Raw genomic sequence first — 17158 nt, 5'->3', positions numbered from 1 at the left:
TTGTGGTTGGTTTTGTCCCTTGCCTATCGGAGCTTTGCTCTTTGCACAGTTGAAGGGCACCTTTCAGCTCTTTTGGCTATGTTTTCTGGACAAGCCCTCATAATTTAAATCACCTGCTCTATCATGAGTCACCAGGCTGCTTCTTTCATGTGATTTAGGAATGTCCTGTTGTGCAACTCTATTAGACCAGAGTCAATATAATTGTGGGGCAGGTGATCGGGAGGCCTATCACTCTTGATCCAAAGGTTGCACTGCTGGGCATCATGGAAGCATTGGGTAGGGTCCCAAGCATCACGCTTGTTCATAGCTATGGCTTACCAGGGACCCTGATATAAATCGGGTTCACTTTTCCTGTTTACACCACTGCACACCTTTAAGCAGATGCACATGTGCAAACAGGGAAAATGCACCCTATTATGTAGAATTGTGCTTTTCCCATGGAAGCACATTCAAAAGAAATATGGAGCAGCTGTTTGACAAGCTGCTCCGTGTTTCTCTGTGCAGGAGGCAACTTACTTGCACTTTCAAGAGGGATTAGAGATCCCCTTGAAGGCAAGTGCAATGAGTGATTGCATCCACCTGCAATGGGATATCTGGGGGGTCCATGGGACTCCCTTTCATCCCTCTAGAGGGCTGCCTTTAGGAAGTGCACTGAAAGTGTTCCACCTTTCAGTGTGCCTTCTAAAGGCGTTTTTGCCTCTGCACCCACATCGGTAATACGGCACACGAAAGAGACTTCCTCATTTTCATGGGGCCACGCCCCCCTGCAAAAGAGAGACTACCCGCTAATGATAGTGCTAGTGCTACATGTGCACCAGCATTATCTGTATTAAAGAAGGGGTCGCAAAAGCGTTTGTGTCCCCTTCTGTAATACCAAAGTGCTTAGAGGGTGCACATTTTTCTGCACAAACGCCCATTGTGCCACCAGGGCAGTTCAGTAATACGGCCCCTGGTGGCAAAGACGAACTTTGCTTGGCACTGAAGGGAGTGGCAGGCTACCTCCATACTAGAATGGATCCAGAGAATAGACCATTTTGAAGTGATGGAAAAGTAAGTGTACAAAGCTCGAGGAGTGCCCAAGACTGAACACTCATTACACTTATGCTAATAGCGAGCCTACAACAAGATGGTGGATGCAATCGCATGTCATGCGGTTGTTCAAGAGATGGAAATACTTGTCCGGAATGTCTTGCACAGGAATGTCAAGTTACAGTTTGTATGGGTGAACTAAACGAATAAAATGAATTATAAAAAAGAAATCACCTGTTGTGATGCATTTTTTTTAAAAGCCTATGACATCGGTTTCCTTCCTGGGCTTTTGTATGCCACAGTGGGGCCTTAACTTGGTCCTCACTTATTTGAGCTGCACGCCCTTTGAGATGCTTCACAGCTGTCCTTAGCTGCTCCATTCTCTCAAGACTGTTCCTATTTGCCATAACTATGGTGCGGTGAGGGAGTGAGCTTCCCAGTCTCTGTGTCAACCCCCGGCACATCACCTTGTTCCTAGACAAACTGGTTCTGCGGACGGAAGCATCATTCTTGCTGAAAGTTGTGACAGCTGAGTCGCAACCAATATCCAAACTTATATTTATCTAGACAAACTGTTACACCAGTCCTCCTGAGGGTCTCCCACATCTGCGCCCTTTTACCAAAGTGACAGCAGCAATTCAGCCTGCTGACTCATTTAGACACTCAGTTTAAGCATATCTCCCTCTGTGCTAGCAAAATTTGTAAAAATATTAGAGCTGACTTCTTTCAGTAATTTATTTCTAAGACCCATCACCTACTAAAATGCGAGTGCAAGGCTTAACTTGATTTCTCTTCCCATTATGCCTGACATAGCCTTACCAATTTCTGGCCAGACGAGTTGGATAGCGGGACACTGCCAGAATATATGGACATAATCTGCTTTCTCCAAGCACACTTGAGGGAGGATTTCGTCTCTCGGCCTCCTAAACTTGATACCTTCTTCAGGGCCCAATACACACTGTGCACTATGAACAAATTATTCTTTCTGAGTGGTGCAGATTTTGCTGAGGCCCAAGACATAGATACTGGTCATAAGTGTGCATCGGCAGGTCCCTCCTCCAAATCTCATCTGGAAATGTGAACACTCCAGGCCATTGATGCCTTGCATCAGCTTCCAGTACCATTTTAATACCTTTCTTTTGTGTGTGGGGTGGATACAGCCTTGAAATTTTTCTTTCCATTACGTATATCCTTCCCCGTCTTTACCCAGTCTGCTTGCCCAGCTGCCAGTTGAAAGAACTCAAACTTTGACTGCCTATTGTTTGTGATCCGAGTTTGGGTTTCCAACGATACCAAGCAATTTCCCTCTATAATCTGGCCCTATCTATTTATTTTAGCTTCCTTCAGATGTCTTGCTAGATTATCCTGCAACTATTCTGGTGTTCCAGGTGAGTTCCATATTTGAGCAAAGTCACTATACTAGGTAAATTTTAGCTCCGACTAATCTGGGCCCATAGCTTACAAGTAGCAGTCAGTCTTTAATCTAATATTCTTAATGAATTTAGGATGTCTGTATTTAAATAGAAGGTGATCATCCCTTTGAGATATTCTGAAAACGTCTAGTTAACAGTAGCCTCATATTCTTTAGCTGAAAATCCCAACAATAAAAATGAAAATTGGGTCTTGCTTTGCCTCCTTCTGACTTAATCCTTCAAAGTTTCTTCCAGGCAATTCTCACTCCCTTACATGACCAAATAAAGCTGCTTATCTCGCCCTGTAGTTTCCTAAGCCATTGTGTTCTGTAGGTCAGTGGGATCGCATTAAAGATAAAAGTGAATTTCGGGAGTATTGACATGTTTATTATGTTGGCCCATTCTAATATTGTGAGGGGGAGTAGTTTCTTAGTCTTGGTCATAAGTTTGTCAAAACTCACTTGGGACATCTTGTCCAGGTCCTGTAATAACTGAATCCCCAGATATCTTATTTATTTTTTTCAAGCAGACTGCCAGAAAGGTTAATTGAAGATATTAGTTCTGGTTTCTGTTGGTTCACCAAATATCATTAGACTCTTCCAAACTTCTTCAGAGTTTGCATAATAGCAAAGAAAGAGCAGGCGAGATCCTGGGTATACATAATCAGGTCATCTGCATATAACCTGTCTTTTTGCACTCATCCATTATGTATGAAAGAGATAATGTATTGGCTTTTCCTAATTCTATTTGCTACAGGTTCAATATACAAGTTGAAGAGTAAGGGTGACATAGGACACCTATGCCACATCCCTCCTATATAAATCTGTTCCTTTGGTTTTCCATTTACTACAATTCTTGCAGTTAGCTCTTTTTATATTGATCAAATTGGCTTTTAAAATTCTTCTCCCACGTTGTATTACTTGATCACAACATCTAGGAATGGCCTGCTCACCCTATCAAGGGCCTTAGCGGCATCAAATGTCAGTATCATTAATTGAATTCTCTTTTTAGTAGCCATATCTATTGCACTCACCATATCATGTGTCCACTCACGTAGTTGTCTCCCCTTTCTGAAGCCCTTTTGATCTTTGTGCACTAGGCCCCTGATCAGCCCCTGATCAGCCCCTCCTGTCTTTTTGCTAATAAATGTGTGTAGATCATGTAATATGTATTGAGTAACAAGATCGGCTTGTATTATTCACAAAGTTTAGGATCCTTATTTGGTTTTAAAATTATATGAATTGTTGCTTCATTCCAAGAACATGGCAGGGTGTGACCTTCAGAGAAAATGCCTTCCAGTAAGCTGATTATTATCGAAGTTATTTTCTCCTTTAAGACTACGTACAACCCATTTGGTAGCCCGTGTTGGACCTGATGCTTTCCTTTCGTTAACACCTTGATTGCCTTTCTCACCTCTTCCAAACTTATATTCTGGTTTCAACTCTGCTTCAGTTCAGATTCAATTGTAGGCAGTGTCCCCTCCCTAAGCCAACTCCTTATCTGATCTTCTGATGCTACTAAATCATCTGTATATAGTTCCTGGTTAAACCATGTAAAAGCCTGCTCTAAATCTGAGTCTTCTATGCACCATTTTCTGAATCCTTGGTCTTCAACTCTCTTGATGTTTTTAGCATTTTTCACTTTCCAGGCTAATTGTTTTCCACATCCCTCCCAATCCCTCGCCATATTTGTAGTGAGCTAGCTTACTAGCCTCCCATTTTCTTAGCAGGATTCTTTCTAGATAGTCTGCTAGTTCCCCTCTTGCATCTTTAATTTTATTATTTAACATGGTCTGATTTTGAATATTACACTGTCTGTCAAGGTTTCTCTGGATTCCTTCAATTGTAAGTTCCAGTTCTCTCAGTCTGCACTTAGCTGCTTTGTGTTTATATGCTGCCTGACGAGTTATCCTTCCCCTAACTGAGCTTTTACATTGATCGTACCAGGGAACACCGGGTGGAGGATCAGCTCTTTATGGGGTTAGCTGGTTCGAAAAATGGCTAGGCTGTGCAGAAAATGGCCATCTCCCACTGGATAATGTGCTGCATTAAAATCTGCAATGTACTGACCAAAAGCAACCTCTGGAAAGACTGCGTGTTCATTCTACAAGGACCAAAGCTGCTACCAGAGCTTTGGCACACAACTTTTCTGTCCTGGACATCCACCTTGCAGATATGTGGGCATCACTGCTTACATTCATGAAACACTACTGTCTAGACAACAAAGTTGCAAAGATGAGCTTTTAGCCTGCTCGGTCCTAGAGGACTTTTTGGTTTGAGTCTATTCACAGACCCACCCCCAAGTAGGTACTGCTTTGGTATCTATTCAAAAGGTGAGTAATTTGCAGTTAGAAGTCTCTGTCAGAAGAGTAAGTAACTTACCTTCGATTACACTCTTTCTGGTAGATACTCTATCTAACTGCCGATTCTTCACCTATCCTCTCCATTCTGTGCATTGAACTCTGTCCTTTAGTAAGCTCCTATAGGAAACTGGGTTACTGGTTGAGGGGGTGAAACCATTCTTAAGCAGCAGCCACAACTCCTGTCAGGGTGAAACACAAGCAGACCCCAAATTAACCTCTGCTTAACCATCTGTTAGCTTGGCACAGAGCAGTCAAGCTTAATTTAAATGCAGTTCAAACTGTAAACAAAAGTGAAAACACAACAGAAGAAAAACCCCGCACCAATTTGGAAAAATAGAGTAACATTTAATAAATTATTTGAGACCAAACAACAAAGATCGAATCAGTAGATATGCCATTTCAGTGAAAATAGCAGCTAAAAGCGCAAAGTGCTAACTATGGTTATCGAGTGGTGCCGGACCGGTAGAAAGTCACGAGTTCCAACCGACTGCAATGAAGTGCATGCTAGATATAGGGACAAAGTTTGGCCTACTCAACAAAGTGTTTGCGGAGCGCTGAAAGACACCGATTCGAGGATTTGTTGCACAGCAGAGGTTTAGAGGAAGCTGCGGGCTGCAATGTAAAGTCCTGCATCGTCATCGATGATGCCGTCAGCTAGGTGCTTGCAAATGAAAAGACCTGGATTCGTCACGCAGCGGCAGTTCCGAGGAGGCTGCAGACTGAGATGTGGAGCCCTGCGTCTAGGATGTGTTGCTCAGTGGCAGTTGTGATGCGGCTACGAGGACCTGCATTGTGCTCCATCTGTTCTGCTCACAGGACCACAGCTGGGCTGGCAGAGCACCTTCAAGCCCACTTCCAAAGGTCCAAAACGGACTGGCACCGCTCGGGGGATAGGACTCACAGCAGACCGAGTTCTGGTGCTGGGTTCAAGGTGACTGGAGGATTTTTTGTCTCTGAGGCTCTGATCAGGAGGCCAGCCGAATAGGCCTTGGAGTCACTCTGGCAGTCCTACTTTCAAGATGCAGACCCAGTCCTTTTCACTCGGGCAGCAGGGCCACAGAGTAGCAGTCCTTCTTGCAGAGCAGCAGAGCAGTCCTTCTGAGTCTTCCACAAGTTCAGAGGTTTACAGAAGGGTTGGGTCTAAAGGCCCATTGTTTATGCCTGGTGCCCACTTTGAAGTAGGAGATGTTTCTAGAAACTTCCACCCCCAGAGGTGCTTGGAATTTCCTGCGTCTCTGCCCTGGCCCCAGCTTATCCGGAATCAAAAAAGCCTAGTGTTAAAGCCTTTGTGCTCAGGCAGACCCTTTGTCATGTGTGGTAGGTGACAGCTATTCCACCCTTTCAAGTCAGAGGTGGCCCATCCTGCCAATACCTATTGCCCCTTTGTCTCACTGTCTGGGAGCAAAACACGAAGGCAAAATGCCAGCTACCCCTTATCATGTGACCCAGGATACAGGCTGCTGGCACCAAATGGTTAGGACAAAAAAAACTGTCAACATTCTAAAATTTGTATTTTTAGAATTCTGACTTAAAATCCGACTTCATTAAAGACAGTTTTAAATTGCAATTCTATAGACACCATACTCAACATTCTGCTTCTAGTTGAAAGTTTCAATGTAATAACGGAACCAAGTGTGATCCTATTGGAGAGGTTGGCCTCTCAGTAGTGAAAAACAAATATAGGAGTTTTGTCTATGAGGACAATTACAACTTAAAAGTACAAGTCAATCTTTTTTTTTTTAAAATACAGTGCACCAATTCCTCTGGACCGTGTACGGCCTACCTGAGGGGTGACTTATAAATATTAAAATGGGATGTTTGGGCCTGGCAAGCGGTTTATCTTGCCAAGTTGAAATGGCAATTTAAAACTGCACACACAGGATGCAGTGGCGGGCCTGAGACATGTTTAAAGGGCTGCTTTATTGGATGGCACAATACGTGCTGCAGGCCCAGTAGTAGCATTTAATTTACACTCCCGTGGTACAGGTGATACCACTTTTTCATAGGGAGTTAGAAGTAAATAGACCAATTGTTTATACGCTAATGTTACCATGTTTAAAGTATTTTAGCACTGGTTAGTGGGGAAAAGGATTCCTTAATCTACAAGTTTACATTTTTGGTGATAGAAATGTATCTAGCATTCATTATTTCTTATATGATTTGTATGCCTGCTACCCTCTTGTGTTGTGGATTCTCTTGAAATCTATATTGACATGCCTGTGGTGATACTTTTTACAGCCAGCCAGGACAAAAAGTGGAAATGCTGCCAGTTTTATTCTGGATGTTATTGCCTCACCTAGCTTTAGTCACTACTCGTGCTCCAAAAAAAAAAAGACTTGGCACTCTTCTGATTATCTCAGTTGCCATGGAATAGATTTATCTCCACCTACGTTCGGGAAGGATCGCATATCTTTATTGAGGGGCTCCTCTACAAAGCTTTGCAGACTTTCCTTAGTGTTTGGAAAATGTTACCTCACATAAAATAAATGTATAAAAAAGTGAGGAAGTGAATGCTAATTGAATGCCATTAGTTCCGTATGTTGTTGGATTTGGAATCCTGGAAGTATGAGTTCAGAAACATGTGTACATTTCATGACAGACGATTGCTTGATGACATTTGTGATAAGCACTATCTATGTATTTACAACTCTTAATCCTGAAAGGTACATGTTATGTTTGCCGAAAAATGTCCTTTAATGTGCGGCATCTGTTTTGCAGAAGGCATAGTCTATCCACTACCAAACTGCTGAGCCCTCAGATCACCGGAGACCTTGAAGAATCCAAGGTAGAATCCAAACTTGGACTGTGCAATCGGGAAATAGTTCGAAGAGGAGCACTCATTCTTTTTTGTGATTATGTTGTAAGTATAAAAGTGCTAACAATTTTATATAAGTACATGATTTCTTCAACATGTGAATGAGTTCATATTCATAACCTTCACTAGACAATCCTCTTTCCAAGGTTTATTTAGAACAAGTTGCAAATGAGTTAAAAGATGTGGCCTCCAGGCACAAAAACACACAAAGATAACAAATTATTTTGACCGGTTTCTTTTTAGATAATTTCAAACATGCTATAGATCAACCATTATTTATTTTTAAAAAACAACTTCTCTGGACCTGTCCGATCCAAAAAAGTATCGCCCTATCTCTTTGGAAGCTCAGATAGAAAACAATCTCTTTATAGCTTCACAAAATATTGAAGAGAACCTGAATCTGCATGAGAGCAAGCATGATTAAGACATGGTTGCTGTATCGAGTTGGTGGTCAAACCAGCCATTGATGATCTGCATATGTTGGTGGACGGAGGTGACTGGGAATACTAATATTATTGGACAGCTCCGTCGCCGTCAACACTGCAATACTTCTTCAGGGCCGTACTACTTTCGGCATTAAAGGCATTCCATTGGCCTGAATTGCTTATTTTCTCTCAAGCAGGTCACAATCAATCCACCTTGCCCTATTTACATCCAGTCAAATCTTTCAGTAGGTTTTCTGCAGGTGGCTATAATTTCATCCTTGCTGTCCCTGCAGGTCATCCCCTATCTGAGTGTTGAACAACAGATTTTCCAAGTCCAGTCATACTTGTATGCCGCAACGCTCCGTTTTCTTCAGCTTTCCAATCCGAGTGAGTCTGCATCAGTATTAGAAACCTCTCATGGATGGAGGAAACCGAAATGTTAGAAATCACATCCCATTAAAACTGAAATCCTTCCTATTTTTAACAAGATTAATAGATAGGATTCATCTTCGTGGCCCTCTTCTTGACTGTTGCCCAGACTCGGTATCGTGTGCTCAAAATCTGGCTGTTGTACTGGATTTAAAGCTCACGTTTGAACCCCAGGTTTCCCCAGTAAATAAACCATGTATGTTTTAGTTGGGACGTTTGCAAGTAATTCGCCCCTTCCTTGTGTTTCAACATGGAGTGATAGTTTTCAGTGCCTTTGTTCAGTCTAGGAAAGACTTTTGAATCTGTTTATCTCGGCCTTCTCCCGTGTGCCTAGAAAAACTGCATAATGCTGATGTTAGGCTTGTTTTCTACTTTAAAAAATGTGACCTTTTATGTAAGCACCGACATCAACTTAATTGATAATTCATAAATAAGGTCACTCACTTTAAAGCACCTGATTCATGCATAAAGCTTTTCATGGCACCACACCAGCATTTTTATCGGATTCTTTTTTTGAAATCATCCCCTCCAGCAGCTTCAGCTGTCCATCAGTTTAACTTTTTCTGTTCTGAAATTTAAAATATGTAATCGGGTTGAAAGACTCTTCCATGTCGTGGGACACTCCTTGTTTAACACATTACCGTTGTCCATCCATTCAATCTGAACATGGGCATTATAAGTCCCAGAAGCTGCTTAAAACTGGTCTGTGCTTCCTATAAAGTGTAACATGATCTTTAATGTCTGCCAGTACCAGGTGTCACTAGCACCAAGAGACTTTACCTATGAACGATTGTGCACTTTACATATAAACCATAAATAATTAAGCAAAATATATAAATTATGCAAACTCATACCTGTCTCCTCTGCACTGCCAAGGCTATGCAGGTGTCCTTTGTAAAACATCTATTTTTTTAAACTGAGCAGAGGGTACTAACATTTTCAAACGGGGAACTGTGTAATATATAATACTTATGCATTTTTTCATCAGATTGTAGCAAATCTTTGTTAAATGTATTCTGTTTCATTTGCCGTTCAGTATTAGAGGTGTTTTTATCCATTTTCTGTTATTGATGATGTCCTCTTATTTCTAAGATTAACTTTTTCATTCATTCCAATTTCATCCATTTTTCATCTTAACCTTGGACTTTCTGTTATAGTTAACTGTATTTATAGGTATTAAACAAACAAGTTGTTTAAGAATTCTTAAACACCTAGGTGTCACCTACCACGATCAAATTAACAGGTAATTTTTTCTCTTAAATTTCTGGTTTTACATTTTCCTTTTACCCATCTAAAATAAATTCACAGCATGGTTCTTGCCTGTCGGATGCAGGGCGCTCATATTGGTAACTCCTTGCCTTCTTGGTTGCGGCTCTTACTACATGTGAGTGAGTACAGAGCAAGAATAAAAAAGGATAATTTTGTAATATGGGCCTGTATTGCCTTTGAGTGGTTCTAGTGACATATAGAATCCACGCGGTGGAAGGATTTGTTTGTATTTGTCACCTTCGCCCCTATATAAGACCATAGTACATGTTACTTGTTATGTATTTTTCATATTACATAACTGATTAATTGATTTTAGTACTTTTTAGAAATATTTAAACATTATCCTTTTAGTGTTCATTGTTTTCCTGAGACTGCATATGGCTGTCAATGTTTTGAGAGATGTGTGTTTTATTGGGGATCATATGTTAATATATAAAATGTGTTTTTTTCTTTTTTGTTTTGTTTTTTGCAACAATGTGTAATAATATAAGTCACGTTTTACATGCAAAGCACATTGTAAGAGAATTAAAAACGTGCTCTAAAATGTGCGTTTGTTCTTCTGGAGAAAATTAATACTGTAGAGTAGGTCTGTGGACAACATGACCTTTCATGCCTTGAAAAAGGGCCTGTACCCCAATGAACCTTTTATTACATTCCATGATTCACGAGTGAAATTTGTGATGGGTCCTTTGCACATACTGCACTATACTGGCTGGGCCAAACTAGCCAGGGAGACCTGGACCACCTTTCCGGATGAGCCGGCGTCTTCCTGCACGCTGCACGAATCCTATTGACCTGCGTGTCTGATCGGCACGGATGTCTACATCATACAATGCAATGCTTGGTGATGCTGCGGGATACCCATTGTGGGCTCGGGTGACCTGGAGTTGCCCCTAGCAGACACTTACTGGTTGCGCATATGCACACTCTGCAAAACAGTATCCAGCAATGCTCGATTCCAGTTGGTCCACTAAACGTTTCTGCATCTTACTTACACGGCTTCCCTGACGTTGCATAAAATATCCTAGACTGGGTTAGATGCCTGTTCGCGATGCGGGAAACCATGGGTTTCCTTTTTACACTTGGCCTTTGGGTGTTGGCCGGTGCAGGACATTTAGGTGCAGTTAGCTGAAAAACCTCCTTGCAGTGCGCCCTCACCCTTCAGTCTTGCCTTTTGGGAAACATAAGCAGCCCTAAACAGTGCAAGATGGCATATAAATACCTCAGCTTGTGCTGGTCCTTGCCCGCCACACAGTGGCCATAACAGGGATGGGTTAGGGTGATCTGGAGATTGAAAGCTGGCAAAAGGGTGTAGCGGAATGAATAATAGCGGAAGAGGTTCACATGAAACTAAGTAAAGGAGGTGAGAAAGTAGAGGAAGATCTGCAAATATGGAGGGCCCTGGGAGACAGGTTCCTGAAATGTGGAGACGTTTCATGATGTGATGTACATACTGGCATGGGAAACTAAACCCTGAGTGGTCTTGAGATGGGGTTGACAGGTACCTCATGACTGGGGTGTGGAGGATGCTTCTGTTGTGCACAGATTGATGTTCTGCATACACTGCTGTGATTTGCTGCTCTTTTCGATCCATTGCGTGAAGTGGCGAACATTTCTGCAATGTTGGTGCACTTGAATTTATGGAGGTTTAAAAAAAGCGCACACTGTAGAGTAGGACTAACAAGACATGTATGAATATAGAAAACAAAAGGGCAATGTGAAACTGTGTAACTTTTTGCTGTCAGGGTTCGCCCTGTACAGTGCTAATTTTCAGGCACAGGGCTGGATTTATTGGTGGAGGCTTGCATCAAGGATGGGTCTTCAAGGGTGTTTAAATAACGGTCTAAGAGCAGCACTGTCATTGTGAAATATTTTTTTTTCACCAGCACTGAAAGAATGAGTGTTTAACTTTATTTGTTTAGGGATGCCAATTATACTGCAAAGGAATTTAGCACTGTGATGTCTGGGAATTAATTTGTAGTTTAATTTCTTTTCTGCGAGCTACAAGCTTTGAAACTGTTGACAAGCATTCAATAATTAGTCTTAACCATTTGAAAAATATGAAGTCATAACCCTTTTTCAATTTGTGATGCTCCTCTCCTTGTTTTTTCTCCTTTGCGCTGTTCTGCTTTGTGAGTCCTGCATATTTATATTTTTGGTAAAGAAATGGGATCCTGGTCTATACTAGGGCTCTTAGGGGCACATGCATCATTGTAGGAATTTGCATTTCCTAAATTGCGAAAATTAAGGAATCGCAATTTAGGAATTGCAAAATCCTATGCATCAAGAAATCCTAAACTTTTTTAGGATTTCTTAATTTTCGAAATTTGCGATTCCATAATTGCGAATTGCAATTAAGGAATGGCATTACATTGATTCCTATGGGCCTAGAGGCCCATAGGAATCAATGCCGTTTTGCATTTCTTTGTTTTGGAATTCGCAATTTGTTGATGCATTGCAAGGGTGCAAAAGGACCAAAGGACCCCCCCTGCACCCCTGAAATGTATTTTAAAGTGCATGTTTCACACACACATGTCCTAAGGACATGTGTGTCTGTAACATGACACTTTCCAAAATGCATTTTTGTGCTTTTTTAAAGAATTTCGCAAATTAACACGAGGGTCAACCTCTTGTTAATTTGCACTTTCTATTTCAAAATTCGCATTTTTTAAAAAAATTGTCGCATTGCATTTAAGGAATCGCACAAATGCGATTCCTTAAATGCATTCGCATTTTTAGGAAATGCAAAAAAAAGCGAATTTTGAAAAATTGTTTCATGCATCCCAAAAACGTATTTAGGAAGTGCAAACGGCCGAATTTACCGATTCGCACCGTTTGCACTCCTAAATAGGTTGATGCATGTGCCCCCTAGAGTCTCTTTCCTTAGGCGACCATGTGATGTGGGGAGGTGAGTGCTAAATGTTCACAGAGCAGCCACGTTCTAATTACTTACAGCATTTTCAAAGGCATGTTCAGCTGGCAAACTCACAGGAGATATTTTTTCAGGTAATGGTGCATGGCGCCACCATTTTTATCTACTGAAAGTCATTTGAATATATTTTGGGTCTAGTAGGAAACTAAATTAATATATGGGGTTCACAAGTTTCCACCTCAAAGGATAAGGCAACTATTCGCTAGATGTCACGCAAAGTAAATAAAATAAACCTGTGTGCAATCCCAGTAACATGACATGAAGAAGTCAGGCTTAAATCAAAGGTGATATGTATAGTATTTAGGCAGTGCAGTCAAAGTATGAAAAGTCACACAAAACACAATAAAATTCCACAACCATTTTTAAAATATAGAGAAAACATCTGTGAGTAAAATAAGACCAAAAAGACAAAAATCCAATGAAGGGAGCTGAAAATATGAATTTTTAAATATCTAAGTGAAAATAGTACCAAAAAGCTCAATTATAGTCTATGGAAGAAGTAGACCGGGATCTATGCACAATTTGACGATGACCGCGATGAAGTGCTGTTCTGATAAAATTGTCCAACTCACAAAGCAGAAGGGACATTTTTGTGGGGGACATTGCTGAAATTGTAGCCACCGGTGTGGAACCGAAGACCAGATATTTAAAACAGATTGACCTGCCAGAGCATTGCAAATTTCTCTTTGAAAATTTTCAGGGTCCCGGCGTAGAATGGGACTTTGTCATTTTTTCATAGGTGCTGGGAATCTTGACTGGAACAAAGATGAAATTCAGTTTGATGTGTGGAACTGCTGGTCGGATACATTTTCCGCAGGTTCCCCTGAAGCTCTGGAGGAGAAGTTTTTCAAATTTTCCAAACTTTTTTCTAGTGCCCAAACAATCACAGGAGTACAATTATAAAGCCCCCAGGACTTCATGGGAGGGCACTTAGAAACTGTGTGGTCATCAGAGGTCAAAAGCAAAGTCCAGTCCATGTCCGGTTGCCACTGGTCAGCTGGGTACTTCCAGGAAACTGACTTTTGCAGCTTGTTCTGCCCCCTTAGCCAGCCAACTGGCCCTTAGAGTCCACTCCTTTCCCTGAGTACAAGAGGGAGCAGGTCCACTTCTCCAGGGCTCCTCTCGGGTCACAGAGAGCAGTCCAGTCCTCTGCTTTTGTTGGTCAGGTCTAGAATGGGTTCTGAAGATGGGTCATGGAAATGCCACCATAATGCTTTTCACCATCTACTGGGTTGGGTGACTCATGGGCACTCACTAACCACTAACCAATGGGGTAAAAGTTCCCACTTTTCCATTAGTTCTTGTTTGCCTTAGTATCATACAGTGCCCCTCAGCCTCAAAATTTCAGATGGAAAAACTCTTCTCCCGTTGTGTAGACACTGTGTGCCCCATCAGAGGTGTGGCTAGGCTAATGAGCAGTCCTCCTCCTCTGTGGTCACTTAAACCCGGCTATAGGGGTAGCTTTCCTCCCATTGGATTTGGTGCCAGCCTGATGAGGGGGCCAACAACTGGTGCTTTCCAGGTGCCATCTAACATTTACTTGTGAAAGTTCAAGGCCTTTAGAAGTTAATTTGGTTTCTGGGCCCACTTCATCTGGTCTTCCTACCAGGGGAGGAAAACACCACCCCACTCCCAGGCCATTGTCTCTTCTTTGGGAGCAGTTTTCACATACCTTTCACGCCTATTTCAAGCTAAATACAGGATGGGCAGTTGCTGGGGAGGTAATGCAAATTAGCCTCCAGGAGCTACAGACAGGATAGAGGTAACTTTCTCTAATTTACACATCCCCTTTATTTAATAAAAATCAACCTTTACCATTATATTGTACTTTTATTAAATATAAAAATAAATCTCTGAATGGAGTTTGTCGCATGTACAGATCAAAAGTTTTAGACTAAAGATTATATTTTATACTATGACTTTTCTCATGTCCCAGTTACATCCTGACCAGTGACAATGTAATGTTGGGCCTAGTTACTGGAGAAACATTACATTTCTAATGTCACACATGCCCCACTCATAAATAGCATCTACCTTGCCTTGTGGGCAGCAAGGTATATTTAGGGGTGACGTATTTAATATTTAAAATCAGGTTTTCCTATCTGTCAAAAGAGTGATTTTGACAGGTCTGTGCAGCAGGGTCCAAGCTGTTGCTGTCAAGCTTCACAGGGTAGGCCTGAAGCCATGGTTTTACTACCATTGTAGTGGATGGCACAAAAGGTGCTGCAGTCCACTAGTGGTATTTAACTTTCCATGCCGGGGTGTATTTTGGGACCATATACAATGGCCTTTTAGAAAATGTAAATGTCTCATTCCTTTACTTTGAGGTTGGATAGGAGTTTTTAAGACAATCCTATGTAAAGAGAATTTTGCATCATTAACTAATACTAAATGTGATTGGGAAATTAAAGATGACTATGTCTGATCAGACAGCTGTAATAAGATGTGGCTTGTACTACCTTTGTAAAGGAAGTGGTAATTGGTACCTTTTTAAGCATGCCAACAGTAGTATTGCACAGCAGAAAAATATAGGTATTCCTGGTCTTTGTTAAATTATCATAGTCACTCTTGCAGGTATCGGAGAAGGTTTTGAGTTTAGAAAGCGCTTAAACTAGGTTTGGTGAGCAGTCCCTTGAAGTTGATTACCTCTTAGTCGAAATTATGGGTTTTGCGGATCTGAATATTGTTGACCATTGAGAATTGTTAGATAATGATTGGTTCAGTAAGTTATTTTATATGAATAATGTTATGAAGTGCAAACTCATTCATAAGAGTCTCTCAGCACTACAGGCATATCTGATAGAGACTACTAGCTGCAGATTCCTTAACGTAGGATTATCCCGAGGCGTGAGACTGGATCCGGAAAACGTTTTGCCACAGCATCCCTGCACGCTGGGGGGACGGCACCATGTGACTCCGCCCTGACGTCGTCCACGTCTGTGACGTCAGCGAGGATACTTAAGTCTCACCCCGGCGCGCCTACGTCAGTTTTTTCTCTTTTCCGCGTGCAACGTGGATCCGAATGGGGTCCTGGCCTGTTTTCAGGCCTTCTCTTCTTTTTCACGCTTGGCGTTACTGGAACAGTGTGCGAATGCCTTCGGGCTTCAAGATGTGTGCCTCCTGTGCATGTCCCATGTCGGCGATGGACCCTCACCCGATCTGCATGTAGTGCCTAGGTAAGTACCACGACTCGGAGAGCTGCGACGCCTGCCAGCACCTTAAGCCTAAATCGCGGTGGGAGCGCCGGATAAAGTTGCTGTCGGCGCGCTTGTCCAGGTCATCCAGGCGTCCGTCCCCTACCTTGGAGGTGAGGAACCGCCGGTTTCGTCTGCGACATCGTCTAACGCCGTGGCCCCAGAGGCGTGGCTCACCGGCTGGTGGCTCCTTCAGTTTGTATCTGAGGCCCTGTTCTCCTTCCGCGGAGGGTACAGGCTCCCCGGGACATGCGCCCCTGCCTGTCTCTTTCCTACCCACCGTTTCTCGGCACAGGAGCGACTAGGGCCCAAATTACAGCTTACGCTTCGGCTCTGCAGGCTTCTTTGGCCCTTCTCCACCTCCTGAGAAGTGGATCCCTTGCCTCACGCGGGGACTTCCGCAGAGTCGCCGACGGCTCCAGCCCCAGCCCCAGCTCTGAAGGTTTCGGCTTCAGGTCGTAGGAGGGTGGTGCCGTCAAGGTGCGGTCCTTCGTGGCTCCCCTCTTCGGCGCCTGACGTCCCTGCAAATCCCTACGGGGCTCCCTGTGGCGTCGCAGGAGATCCCCGGGACTCAGGACTTGCCCCCGAGACCCCCTCGGTCCTCTGATCAGGCGGCTGGAACCTACCTCCTCGGCTCCGGTGGAGTCGTGGGTGGAGGCAGGACCTAGAGCGCTTACCCGAGTTCCTCTCAGTCCTCAACACGGGCGACTGTCCCGTCTGAGACCGAGCCGGTGCCTTTTTGGTGCCGTTCTGGCATCGACCCAGCCCCATTCTCCCGGAGAGCACGTGGTGGCAGCAGTCGACCCGGTGCCAAAATGCCCACTCCGGCCGACATCGATCAGGTGCCGATGGTTCTTGATTCGTCTCCTGAGGTCCCTTCTTCTCCAGAGGTCTGTCATCTGTTGGTGTGTTCCTCTCCGGAGACTGGGCGCCGTATTGTTGCCTTTTCACCCGCGTCTTCCAGGGAGGGCTCCTTTCCGTCCCCACGGCCTAAATCCTCAAACCCTTCTGTCCATGGCTCGCGGCTGGCTTTTCCACCGGCCTCTCCGCCTTCCCCTGAGGCCCGTCAGGTTCCCCATTCATCTGTGGATCCTCCTCTATTCCGGGGCTGGCCGCTCCCCCCTGGACTTGGAGATGGTCGGCTCAGTCTGCAGCCGACGGAGGAAAGACTTTCTCCTCCGCGACACCCTACTGAGGCCAGTGTTGCCTTTGTTCGGGCTATTTCCACAGACGTTTGTATTCTGCGAATGGGTGAGCCTGTCACTCCGTTTCCTACAGGCAACCTTTTTGA

The 17158-nt window shown here is 43.3% G+C and overlaps 1 protein-coding gene across 2 annotated transcripts in view; it reads left to right on the top strand.

Annotated features, from left to right (window-relative positions):
• Positions 1-17158, top strand: part of HTT (huntingtin) — a 2178328-nt gene that overhangs the window by 1276532 nt on the left and 884638 nt on the right. For both annotated transcript variants that reach the window (XM_086964158.1, XM_086964157.1), the window contains one exon: positions 7522-7663. In XM_086964158.1, coding sequence (XP_086820284.1) covers positions 7522-7663 — 142 coding nt within the window. The remainder of the gene's footprint in view (positions 1-7521; positions 7664-17158) is intronic.

The sequence above is a fragment of the Lissotriton vulgaris genome, chromosome 3_2 (genome assembly GCF_964263255.1).
Source record: "Lissotriton vulgaris chromosome 3_2, aLisVul1.2, whole genome shotgun sequence".
Classification (NCBI taxonomy): domain Eukaryota; kingdom Metazoa; phylum Chordata; class Amphibia; order Caudata; family Salamandridae; genus Lissotriton; species Lissotriton vulgaris.
The sequence above is the reverse complement of the archived record's forward strand: the minus strand, read 5'-3'. Positions and strand labels throughout refer to the sequence as shown.